The sequence below is a fragment of the Sarcophilus harrisii genome, chromosome 4, assembly GCF_902635505.1.
Source record: "Sarcophilus harrisii chromosome 4, mSarHar1.11, whole genome shotgun sequence".
In the NCBI taxonomy this organism is placed as follows: Eukaryota; Metazoa; Chordata; class Mammalia; order Dasyuromorphia; family Dasyuridae; genus Sarcophilus; species Sarcophilus harrisii.
In genome coordinates this window covers 193,453,274-193,466,335 of record NC_045429.1, presented here as the reverse complement: position 1 = coordinate 193,466,335, position 13,062 = coordinate 193,453,274, and the positions used below count along the sequence as shown (strand labels likewise).

At 32.1% G+C, this 13,062-nt stretch overlaps 1 protein-coding gene across 3 annotated transcripts in view; it reads left to right on the top strand.

The window, feature by feature from the left end:
- The window catches only part of AFG1L (AFG1 like ATPase), a 179,672-nt gene that overhangs the window by 90,254 nt on the left and 76,356 nt on the right, over positions 1-13,062 (top strand). For all 3 annotated transcript variants that reach the window (XM_031964456.1, XM_031964457.1, XM_031964455.1), the window contains one exon: positions 5,123-5,181. In XM_031964456.1, the coding sequence (XP_031820316.1) occupies positions 5,123-5,181 (59 nt within the window). The remainder of the gene's footprint in view (positions 1-5,122; positions 5,182-13,062) is intronic.

Here is a 13,062-nt window from a genome sequence, read left to right as displayed (position 1 = left end):
ATAGCCTCAGACTCCTACTAGCAGTGTAATCCTGGGGAAGTCATTTAACCTCCTTGCCTCAGTTTCCTCATCTGTAATAATACATCCCAAGACTGTTATAAGGATCAAATAAGGTAATATTTGTTAAATCATGGAGTATATTGCCTGAAACATAGTAAAAGCTATATAAATGTTAGCTGTTGTTGTTATAATTATTATTATTACACAAGATACTCCAGATCCTGACTCTGAATATTTTTATTGGCCCCTTCTCACCTCTGTCTCTTGGATTTCCAAGCTTCCCTTGGGTTCCAGCTAAAATCCCATCTTCCATAGCAAGCCTTTCCTGATCCCTCTTAATTTCAGTGCCTTCCCCTCTGCTGATTATTTCCAATTTATCTTATAGTTTGCATCTTAAATTGTGAATTGCTTGAGAGCAGGGATTGTTTTTTGTCCTTCTGTGGACCCTAATGCTTAAAGGCACAGTATCTGGCTAATATTTGGCACTTAATAAAGATTTATTGACTGACAAATGTCAAAACCTTTAGCACTATTAAGAAGTATGATTGCTTACTAAGAAAACAAAACAAAACAAAACACCAGGTAGGAGCCCCATGACTTTGTTTCTAGTCCTAGTTCTGCTACTGAATAGTTACGTTACTTTGGACAAGTCACAATCACTTTGGTCTCAATTTCCTCATCTGTAACATTGTGAAATTAGGGAACAATCAATATATTGAGTAAATAATAATATTAATTAGCATTTATATAGCCTTTTAGAGTTAACAAAGCATTTTACATGCATTATCTAATTTGATATACTTTAATGTTGACATTCAGATAGAATTAAAGGAAGGTTATAATTTTTTCAAGACCATAGTGTAAATCAGTGGCAGAAATAGGAAGATCACTCCTTATTTACGAGTCCCAAGTTTTGTTTTCTGAAATAAATTTGTGCTGATTCTCCAAAGTGCTGGTAGAAAATCTGAACAGTTTAATATTGGTTACTCCTAAGGAAATTTTGATAGCAAGTTGACTTTAGATTAGAATAGTCAAAAGAGTTTGAAATATTGAATATTATTAACAATAAAATACAAGCCTTGGAACTTTTTTATTATCAAAAAACAAAGAACTTAGATGGGAGAAGATTTTAGATAACATAAAATAGATCAAAGTGGTATAACCCAAAAATCTAAAAAGAAAAGCATTGGTTTAAAAAAAAAAAAATCCAGTATTTTGTTTGGATAAGCAAAATTTACTTATGCTTTTTTCCCTATATTTTTCTAATAGTTTATTTTAATTTAAATTCAAAGTTTGATTACTAATGCAGTATCTTCATACTTCTAAATGATCCTCATGTTGTGTCCTACCTTACTACATTCTCCTAGGCTTTGGTCCCAAATCCTTTTTTGTTACACCATTTTATTCCCTCTAGTCAATGAAGGAGAAATTACACAAAGCAATGGAGAATAAAATATGCATCATATCCAACTTGCTGCCATCCAAACACCAGTCAACTCCTTCTCTCCTTCTATGCTATCCTTTCTCTTTTCTCCTTCCTTATCTTGGTCTTTGAAGTAATAGGAGTGAAATTTTGCTGCTATTATCTTCATTTAATTTAGTTGTTCAAACTTATTTATATTGAAGATTCAGGAATGATCAATTTTCAAATTAATCTCTGATTTTAGAATGGGCTTTCATTTATCATTTTCTCCCCTATATTTTATTTTAAAATTATGTCTGTATACTGGTATTTGCCCAAAGTGACAAAGCAGCTTTGAATCTGTTTAGATATTTGACTTTCCCCAATTTAGAAATAATAATATGATAGGTGTTGTTATGCTTATATTCAATCTCTCTTTCCAAAAGCAATCTATAATGTGTCTCACTATGTCTTATTATTTCACTGTCTCAACTTTATTGGTTTCTCTTAAAAATAGACTATCTCAGAATATCTTATCTGATCAACTAATACAATTCAACAAAACAATGTATATTCAGTGCCTAAATGTGGCTCTATATTGAGATATATAAAGACAACATAACAGTCTCTATTCTCATCTAGTTTACATTCTGATGGGGATGAGACAGTAAGGAGACAAGACGTACACAGATAAGTAAATGGGGAGTAATTTCAAGGAAGGGGGAAGAACAACCTGTTGTTTAATAGAGACTCATATCTTACCAGCATGATGAGCTGCTAATGTATTATTAATTCAGCATTTAAAAAGATATAAAATAATTTAATTGATTCCTTGTGGTAATTTAGGGTGGTTACCTTTGAAATCTAAAGATGCTGTTTTCTTTTTGTTGTTATTTGGTTTTTTTCAGTTATGTCCAACTTTTCATGACCTCATACTGGCAAAGATACTAGAGTGGTTTGCCATGTCCTTTTCCAGTTCATTTTACAACTGAGGACACTGAGGCTAACAGGGTTAAGTGACTTACCCAAGATCACACAGCTAAAAAGTGTTTGAAGCCAGATTTGAACACAAGAAGATGATTTTCCTGATTCCATATCTGGCACTCGATATACCACACCACCTATCTTCTCCATCATTTTCTTTTAATCAATAGTGAAAGAGCACTTGACTATGAGTCAATTTCCCAGAGATAAATGGAATCTGCCACTCCATGAAGACATCAATTTTTATGTATTTTTACATTAAGTAAAAGCTATTAGTGATATTTTCTTCAAGTTCTTTCATTCCATCCCCCACCTCTTCATCACCCCTCTCAGAAAACCAAATACACTTACCTGAAGAGTATTGAAGCCCTGTGGACTTTCTTAATTTTGTCAGGGTTTCAAATGAAAAAAAAAAAAAAAAAACCTACATGCCATGTGAGTTTCCAAAGCATTTATGTAGATCCTTGTAATTACTTTAAAAATCCTCTTTGCCCATATTTCATCTCTAAGTATTATTAAGGTTATTCACTGTGAAGGATTTAGAGGTCCTTATATTATTCTCAACAAAATGAATGTCCTATAATTCCAACACTATCTGATGTGGCCAAGTGCTCATTTAGCTCTGTTTAGTGATCTTAAAAAAAAAAAATCTTAGGCAAGGACTCCACCAGTTGTTTTTTTTAAACACAGTATTTAGTAAATAATTGGAAAAGGTTGATACAAATGTATTATAAAATCTTTATGCCTGCATAGTACTTTTGGTTCAATTAAGAAAGTCTAACAAGTAAGATTAAAATTTCTTGATAGTCAAATAAAATTTTAGGAGAAAGATATATTGCAAAGATAATTAACATAATATTTGAATTGCAAAAACCCCTCTTCAATTTAATGAATACAGTCTTTTTTACTTAAGTGTCCTAGAATAACCAAGGGCTTTCCAACTAAATGAATTCTGTTTATTTAGAAAAGACTTAGCAGAGCCTAAAAATGTCCTTTACTAAAAGCTATTGAAAAAGTTTATCGAGCTTCTAGGAACTAGAAGCATTTTTGTTCTACCTTTAACTTTGCATGAGTGCTTAGAATGCTCAAACCCAGACCAGAACTAAGATTAGACTGTGATTGACAGTGCTCTGCTAAAAAGTGATGGAGAATTATTGCCAAATCCCAGCACATTTGATGTCAATAAGGATTTTCTTTCTAAGAGTAAAACCTAAAGGTAGCATATTTGTGTCAGCAGTCAGTATTTTACCATCTATGGAGAAAGCTACTGATTAATTGCACAAATATGCTACCTTTAGGTTTTACTCTTAGAAAGAAAATATATTTAGTGGGATTTAAGAAATCTTTTGTCATTTCCTAGTAATGCCGACTCCCCACGAGCAACCTACATAGGATCAGTTTTAGCCACTGACCTTCAGTACCCAATTAATATAGCTACCTCGTAGGTTATGAAAACTGAGTCACTATGTCTTGTCAAGTTTTTGCCAAAAAGAACTCTAAAGGAACATAGAAAAGAAAATGCCTAGTTCAGCTCTTGAAATCCCCATATCCTAAATGACATAACCTTACTTTTATGTCACTCCCCCAATAAAAATGTTAATGCATAGCCAAATTGAAGCCTCCAGTCCTTAATTAACCAGACAGCTCATGCAAATACTTTCTTCACTATAATGATGTTATGATGAATGTTTTTCTAAAGAGAATAAATTTGTTTCTTAATGGCCATATTTTATTTCCATAAGTAAATGTAGCATCTCCAATCTGCCTTCATGTTTCTATTTTTCTCTAAACAGAGGGGCTAAATAGGCACAAAAGATTACAGTATGTTATACCTTTTTTTTTTTAACTGGGACACATAATACAATTTGCTTTCTCTGTATTCATGAAAAACTTTTTTTTGTTGTTCTGATTCCTGGAAATATTCTTCTGATTACTTGAATCCCAAGCCTTTTTATCCTTTCTGGGTCTAATATATGGTTCTTTTTTTTTTTTTTTTTTTTTAAGAAGAAAGCTTCTTTCTCTGAGAAAACTGCCAACTTTGATACCACGTCTTTTTTTTTTTTTTGGTCTGTGATACCTTTTGAGAGTAATCTCTTTTTTTTTTTTTTTTTTTTGTCTTCTGATGATTTATAGCAGAAATAGTTAACTTTCTCTGTGAATCTTATATAGAATTCTTCTTTTTTAGAGAAGGAATTTTCTAACTTTGAAAAACTGATTCGTTAATGGCAAATATCATATAAATCTGATTTTTAAGAAAAACTACATTGCTAATTCTTACAGCTGATTTTTTTTCTTAAAAGATAATCCTTATTAAGCTTTCAGTGAAGAAAATTACTCGAATGAAAACAAAAATATGTACCTTTTCCCTAGTACTAACTTCCTTATAGTTACTATATATATAAAATATTTACCAAAATGTCTTCTCTACTTTGGGGTTATTGATTTAGAATAATTTTTCCATTAATCTATTGGCCTAATCCTGTGTATTATATTTCATTATAAATTTAAATCTACTTTAATTGAATGTCTTTAGGTAAGCTTTCTTGTATTATTCTGTTATCTAAATTCTTACTAAAATTGAAATGAATGGAAACCAATTTCATTTACTTTTCTTTTGTTTCCCTATCTTTCTATCAATAGATTGTTTTATTTGTTAGGCTAAGAGATACTTTATTATTTTTATTATTTTTTAAATATTGTTAAGTGGGAAAAATAATGCCAGTTTTTTTCTTTCAGACCTCTATAAAAATGGACTCCAGCGGGCTAACTTTGTGCCATTCATTTCCGTTTTAAAGGTAAGAAAAGTCACTGATTGAATACTTCATTATTTGTGTCATAGTAATAATAAAGAGATTTTTACAGTATTTAATTGATTTCAAATGCATAAATAGTTCACCTAATTTATTACTGGGACATAGCAAAAGACTTGGAAGCACAAATGAACTTTTTACATGGCATTAATCTAGATGTCTTAAAGGAAGAATTGTAGCTGAAAGTTAACAGTTGTTATGAGTGAAACATTGATCCTTTCATTATATCATAGTATTTAACTTAGCACACAATCTCTATAGTACTTTTTGAAGACTTTATGAGTGTATTTTGGGGAAGATGTGAAACTCTTGTGCAGTTGACAGTCTATATTAGCATGTTTTCCCATCTGTCAAGAGTTGCTACTTTAGAATGATTCTATTACAAAAAGATTTGAATATATTTAAATGAAGTTGTCACTGAATTATTTTGATATTATGCCAAAGTATCTTGTTGATAAAGTCACAGTAATCATTTAAATATTTATTGCATATAATTTAAAATGTTCTATAAAACATTATGCCTTGAAATAATTTGAAGTAGTCTTCATATAGTTATTTCACATTCCCATATATAAAACATACATACATATATGTACAATATATATTTTTGTCAAGTAAGAATGCCAATACACACACACACACACACACACACACACACACACACACATTAGATAGATTGTATGTGTGCCTGGTGCTTGATGGAATGTTATTACTCATCTTCTTGAGAAAGATAAGATGGATTATCATCACTCAACTTGACTTTTATCGTGCCTCTAGAGTCAGATGGCTCTGAAAGAGAGAGTGAGGCTGGTAACTTTGCACAACTGTGCCTCACTTAAATCCAGTTCTTGTGTATATCAAGATAATATCCTTCTGATGTCATTGGCCTTCTAGCAGGAAGGATGAGCAATAAGCAAAATTCAATGAATGTTTATTGATCATTTATTACAAATATGCCAGGCTGTGTGTTAGGACTACAAGGGATATAAACATGAATAAGAATTTGAAATTAAGTATTTAAAATCAGTAGAGTAGATTTAAAAAATGGACACAGATATCTGTGATTCAAGGCAGTCTGTGATGAATGCTATAAGAAATAAATAGCCTATAGCACAATAGAATACTTGTGATTTTTAATTACATATTTTGGATCTGGCAGTTTAAGCTTTTCCATGAAAGATTTTTAATGCAATTGATGCTATTTTATGTAACATCAACAAGGCTTAGGAAAGAATAAGCTTTTAAAAAAGTTGGACACTTTAGAAAATTCTCTTATTAAGAAAAAGCATTAGAAAATCATTAATTTCCAGCTTTAAGGACAGTAATTTGATTTTTCAAAATTATATTTTCATTGGAATTACTGATGAAATGGAACAAATAGGAGTTTTCAGGCTATGCTAAAGGAAACACAAGCATCTGTTTTCATGAACAATTTCAGACCACAGGAATATTTTAATTTGGGATATTTATAGCTATAGAAAAGAAATATTTTTTTCCAAAGCAGCTTGTATCATTGATGGTATTTTTCTTTCCCTTCGTCTCCTTAGTTCTTCATATCCTTATATAGTTCTTATTTGAGAAAATGGAATAGAATTTTTGTCTGAACCATGACTCCAAAATAGTATTGTACATATAGATACAAAAATATAAACAGGAAAAGTAGAGAAGACATACTAAAAATAGCACATGAAAATACACAAAATATAAGAGAGAAAAAAAGGGCTCTTCAAATGAAGAGAGTTCAGAGTTTATCTGGCTAATTTGCAACTGTACATTCTGATTATGGAAAAGCAGAAGGTGATTTTTCCAAACTTCATTTTTACTAAATAACTTCATATTTTATATTCTGATATTAGACAAGTTCGTGTGCAGTCAGCTCCATTTCACTTCTCCATCTGTTTGTTGTTGCTGCTGCCATTGAATTCATAGTGAAATGATGCAAAAATAGGCAAAGAAAAGGAGAAATGAAAAACACTGATAATCTATAGATGTACTCAGCACTCCTTATATAATTGGGAGTTGGCTAAAAGCCCAAGGAGCTAATTAATCAGTTGACAGGTCAAAAATAAATTAATTTCTGCCCACAAGTAGCTTACATTTTATAAACTAAATATTATTTAGAAATAATAAACTCCTTCTCACATCTAGGTTTTCTGTCAAACATTAAATATCTGACAAGGAATAAAAAGGCACAAAATTAGACTGAGTAGTCAGTAATGATGGTTTTCACGGAACTTTTTTTGATTGAGGTTATAAAGTCTTCCATAAGAAGAGATGTTGCCAAATACTAGTTAACCCAGTCTTCTTCACATAGATCTTAAGATTCAGAGGTAGGCAGATTGGCCAAGATGACAGGAAAAGATAATGATGAATGTTAGAGGTGGGAAAACTGGGACATTAATACATTGTTGGAAAACCATTTGGAATATGCCCAAAGGGTTATTAAACTGTGAATACTTTTTAATTCAGCAGTGTTTCTACTGGGCCTATATTCCAAAGAGATCTTAAAAGAGGGAAAGGGATTCACATGTGCAAAAATGTTTATGGCAGCCCTTTTTGTAGTGGCAAAAAACTGGAAACTGAGTGGATGCCCATCAGTTGGAGAATGGCTGAATAAGTTATGGTATACAAATGGTATGTAATATTATTGTTCTGTAAGAAATGACTAGTAGGATGATTTCAGAAAGGCCTGGAGAGACTTACATGAATTGATGCTAAGTGAAATGAGCAGAACCAGGAGATCATTATACACAACAACAACAAGACTATACAACAATCACTTCTGATGGACATGACTCTCTTCAACAATGAGATGATTCAAACCAGTTCCACTTGCTTAGTGATGAAGAGAGCCATTTACACCCACAGGGATGACAGTGGGAACTAAGTGTGGAACACAACATAGCATTCTTAGTCTATCTGTTGTTATTTGCTTGCATTTTGTTTTCTTTCTCATTTTTTTCCCTTTTTGATCTGATTTTCCTTATGCAGCATGATAATTGTGGAAATATGTATAGAAGAATTGCACGTGCTTAACATATATTGGGTTACTTGCCATCTAGGGGAAGGAGTGAGGAAAAAGGAGGAAAAAAATTTGGAACACAAGATTTTGCAAGGATGAATGTTGAAACTTATTTATGCATGTATTTTGAAAATAAAAAGCTTTAATTTAAAAAAAAATAGCTTCAGAGATAGGAGAAATTCTCTGGTTCAGTTTTACAGTCTTTTTCTCCATCTCCTAGGCTCACACCTTGAGATTTGTGGGAAACAATTCTGTAAATGCAATTACAGTACAATATAATCAGCACCAATAACCACCTACAGTTTGTAGAGGACTATGCAATGGTATAGGAAAGGTATACCATCACTTCCCTCCTCGAGTTTATGGTCTAGTGGGGTGATAAAGTATAAGCAAAATCTACTGTATTATTTAATATGATGTGATGTGTGTATGAGAGAGTTTTGAAACGGAGTGCTATGTGAGGACCAAAATGGAAGGTCATTCCCAGCTAAAGCAATTAGAGAAAGCTTTATGGATGAGATTTATAGGTTGGAAAAGAAAAGAATATTCTGTTCTTTGGTAACAATATAAGCAAAGGCACAGAGAGTTGAATGCAATGTGTTTTCAGGGGGAAATCCAGTTTGGTTAGTAGCTAGGTATAGCTTTAGAGAGAAGTAATATGAGATAAGGATAAAAAGGAAAGTTGGCAGCAAATTGTTCAGGCAAGGAAGTGCAAATTTCATTCACTGAACTAAGGAATCCCAGAAGATATTTTAATCAAGGGGTAGCATGACCAGGTATTCATATAAGAAAGATTATTGTTACAACAGTAAGAGAAGAATAGGTATGGGTCTAGAATTCATTTTTCTCATCTGTAAAAATGAGGGACTTCTAATTTCCCTTCCAATGAACTCAAAAGAAAGATACAGCCTGGAAGCCTAGACTTAGGAGTCATCTATATAGAAAAAGCAGTTAAATTTTGGAGAGAAGTGAAGACAGTAAAGAGAAGAGGGGCAAAGGCAAGCCTTTTGAGGGAACGGGCTTTAGAGACTAGCAGAACCATCATTAGGATAAACAGTTGGTATTTATCCAAAATTTAGAGTGTAAAGACTTTACCCATGCACTACTTCAGCAACTTAGAAACAGCACAGAATTGAATTCATGAAAAACTCATTTGGGATCCAAACTCAGTAATAGCCATCTGTGATTCAATGTATTAATATCCATCTTATTTAGCTGAATTTGTCTTAATATTTTCATATCACGAGTTATGAATGACTATGACTAATTGACAACATTTCTCATTATAATTATAAATTGTGTAAGATTCCAAACCACTGCACACATAGTATATCATTTGATCCTCATAACAATCCCATGAGTTAAGTTCTATCACTACCCTCATTTTACATGTAATGAAGCTGAGGTTGTGAGAGATTCAGTGATTTGCCTAAGATTACAAAGTTAATGAGTGTCTGAGGTGGGATTTGAATTCCTGACTCTTCATCCAGTCCTATACCAGCTAGTTTAGTACTGCTGGAGAGGAGAAGGATGCAAAAGAATATGAGCAATTACAAAGATAAGAAGATAACTAGGAGAATATAGTGTTGGCCAGAGTCAAGGCAGGCAGGGTAATCAAGCATTTCAAAAGCTGCAAAAAGAGAAGGAATGATGACATCTAAAAATTGGCCCTCAGATTTGGCAAATAGGAGATCAATAATGCAGATATAGGGTGTGGACATTCTACTTATAATGACTACATTTTTTAATATATTATTGTAGCCATTTTGCTAATATTCAGCATTTTTGTCTCAATAGTCATTAGAGCTATTTGTCTATAGTTTTCATTTTCTCATCTATAGTTTTCTTCCTCTCTTATTTCTCCCTGGTTGCACATCATTAACCTGTTTGTCTCATAAAAAAAAAAAAAAAAGAGTTTGGTAAAAATAGCATTTAATTTTGCAAACAATTTCTATAATATTGGAGTCAATTGTTCTTTGAATTGTTTGATAGAATTCACTTGAAGCTCCTTTGGGCTTGGCTTTTTCCCCTTCCTTGGAAGTTTATATAATAGGCTTGTTAACTTTCTTTTTCAGAACTTGTGTTTTTTGAATTTTCTATTTCTTGTTATATTAATTAGGGTAGTCTATATTTTAAAATAAAAATTCATCTTTCATTTAAATTTTCAGTTTTGTTAGCATATAATTGGGTAAGAACTTTCTAACAATGTTCTTTATTTACTCTTCATCTGTTCCAAAGGCTCCTTTTTTTTTTCTTTCATTTTGATGATTTGGTTTTCCCCTTTTTGGGATAAATTAGCTAATGATTTTTCTTTCTATTTTACTTTTTTTTTTTTTAAATCCTTATCAATTCAATAGATTTTCATTTTCAGTTTTGTCCATCTTTAATTTTTCAGAACTTCTCTCCATTTGTGATTTTTAAATGTTTTTTTTACGTTTCATGCTTATTATTTTTTCTTTAATTTATTGATAAAAGTCTTTAGAAACATAAATTTCTCCCTAAGAACTGCTTTGACTATATCCAGAATGTTCTGGCATAGTTTCATTGTGACAATTTTCCTTGACAAAATTATTTATAATTTATGCAATTTGTTCTTTGGCCCACACAATCTTTAGGATTATATTATTTGGTCAATCAACAAGCATTTATTAAGTACTTATGCTGTTCCCAGAACTGTGCTAAGTAATAGATATACAAAAATAAAGTGAAAAATTGTTCCTACCCTCAAAAAGTTTACATTCTAATGGAAGGGAGGGGAGGCAAGGCAGAGTATATGTGTGACTGTTCATACATATACACATACATATACATATTATACATTCACATATATGTGTGTATGTATAGATACTGCTGCTACTCTTATATTTTACTGCTTCTGCTATACAAGATATCTACAAAACAAATACAAAGTTACCTTAAAGAAGAAGGCACTGGCAGAATCTGGGGCCACAGGAATAGGTCTACTAGAGAAGTTGACATTTTGCTTAAACTTGAAAAAAGCCAACAAATATAAAAGGCACTGGAGAGAATCAATGAAAAAAACAAAACAAAACAAAACATTGAAATGGGGATTGAGTGCCATGTCTGAAGAATAGTAGGTAAATAGGCTAGTGTCAGTAAACCAGAGGGCATATAGAAAGAAATAATTTGTGCAATACTTCACTGCAAGTGACCATTTAAATCTGAACTTTTTTCAAATTCCCCTTATTGATTATTATTTTGATGTAGTTGTTAGTAAATATTATATCCAATACATACAATCTATATTTGTTTACAAGTTTCTTATGTGCTAGCATATGGTCTGTTGTTTAAAGGTGCTATGCAAAACTAAGAAATATATTTATTCCTGTTCAGTAATTGTAAAAGGTTGGTTTTTTATTTTAATTTTTATTAATATTTTAATATTTTTAATATTTTAAAAATTCTCTTCTGGTCCTTAACTTCCTTCTTGTTTATCTATCTTATTAGACAAGTCTAGGTCTGAAAGAGACACATTAAAATCTCTAACACTTGTTACTTTGCTGTCTATTTTGTTTCTTTAGTGTGGTTAGTTTTTCCCTTAAATATTTAGATGTTTTGCCATTTGATGGATAGGTACTTAGTAGTAATCATAATAATTGATATAAGTATAGTCCCTATAGTCCACTTTCTGGATACAGATACCTCTCTCCATCACAAGCCTATTGGAACTGGCCTGAATCATCTCATTGTTGAAAAGAGCCAAGTCCATCAAAGTTGACCATCACATAATCTTGTTATTGCCCTGTACAGTGTTCTCTTGGTTCTATTCACTTCACTTAGCATCAGTTCATGTAAGTCTCTCCAGGCCTCTCTGAAATCTGGTCATTTCTTATAGAACAATAATATTCCGCAACATTCATATACCATAACTTATTCAGCCATTCTCTAACTGATGGGCATCCACTCAGTTCTCAGTTCTTTGCCACTACAAAAAGGGCTGCCACAAACATTTTTGCACATGTGAGTCCTTTTGCCTCAAAATCCCTTATTTCTATCAAGGGCACTACCACTTTTCCTGTCAGCCAGGTGATACTCAACTCCCTCCCTTTTTCTGCACCATATATCCAGTCATTTGTCAAACATTCTTTTGCTTCAGTTCCCTCTCTATTCACTTGACCAAAATCCTCTACAAGGCCCTTATCATCTCATCTAAATTACTACAAACATCTCCTAATTGTTTTTGCCTCAGGTTTTTCCCCATTCCAGTTCACTCTCCAAAGAGCTACCAAAATGATTTTCCAAAGGTCTAACCATGTCACTTAATAAATTTCAAGGATCCTTATTTATTTTAGGATCAAATGTAAACTATATCAATAGGCTTGGTTGGCTATACAAATGGGCTGTCTCAAAAAGTAGTGTTTCACATAAAATGCTAAAGGGTCACTAGTCAGATACATGGTAGAGTAGATTCTTGTTCAAAGGTTTAAATACATTAAGCTACAAAGGGATGTTAGAAACCAACTTATCCAAGATTCTTAATCTTTTTTGTGTAATGAAACTTAGAATATATTTTAAATGGATTATAATACTTAGGATAATAAAGGAAACCATTTCTAGTGAAAACAGTTTTTAACTGGGTCACAGATGCCAGGTTAAGTACTCCTAATCTAGTCAAATCTTTCCAGTTTTTACATCTGAAGAAATAAGATCCTGAGAGATTAAATAATTTGACTTGAGTAACACAAACAGGAAGTAGCAAAACAAGTCAAACTTATGTCCTCTACTTCCCAATGTAGGAGCATTCTTCCAATGTACCACATTAAACAGTGTCAAAGGTCCCTCCAATCCTGACATTCTGTGCTTCTGTGAATGATATTCCTTCT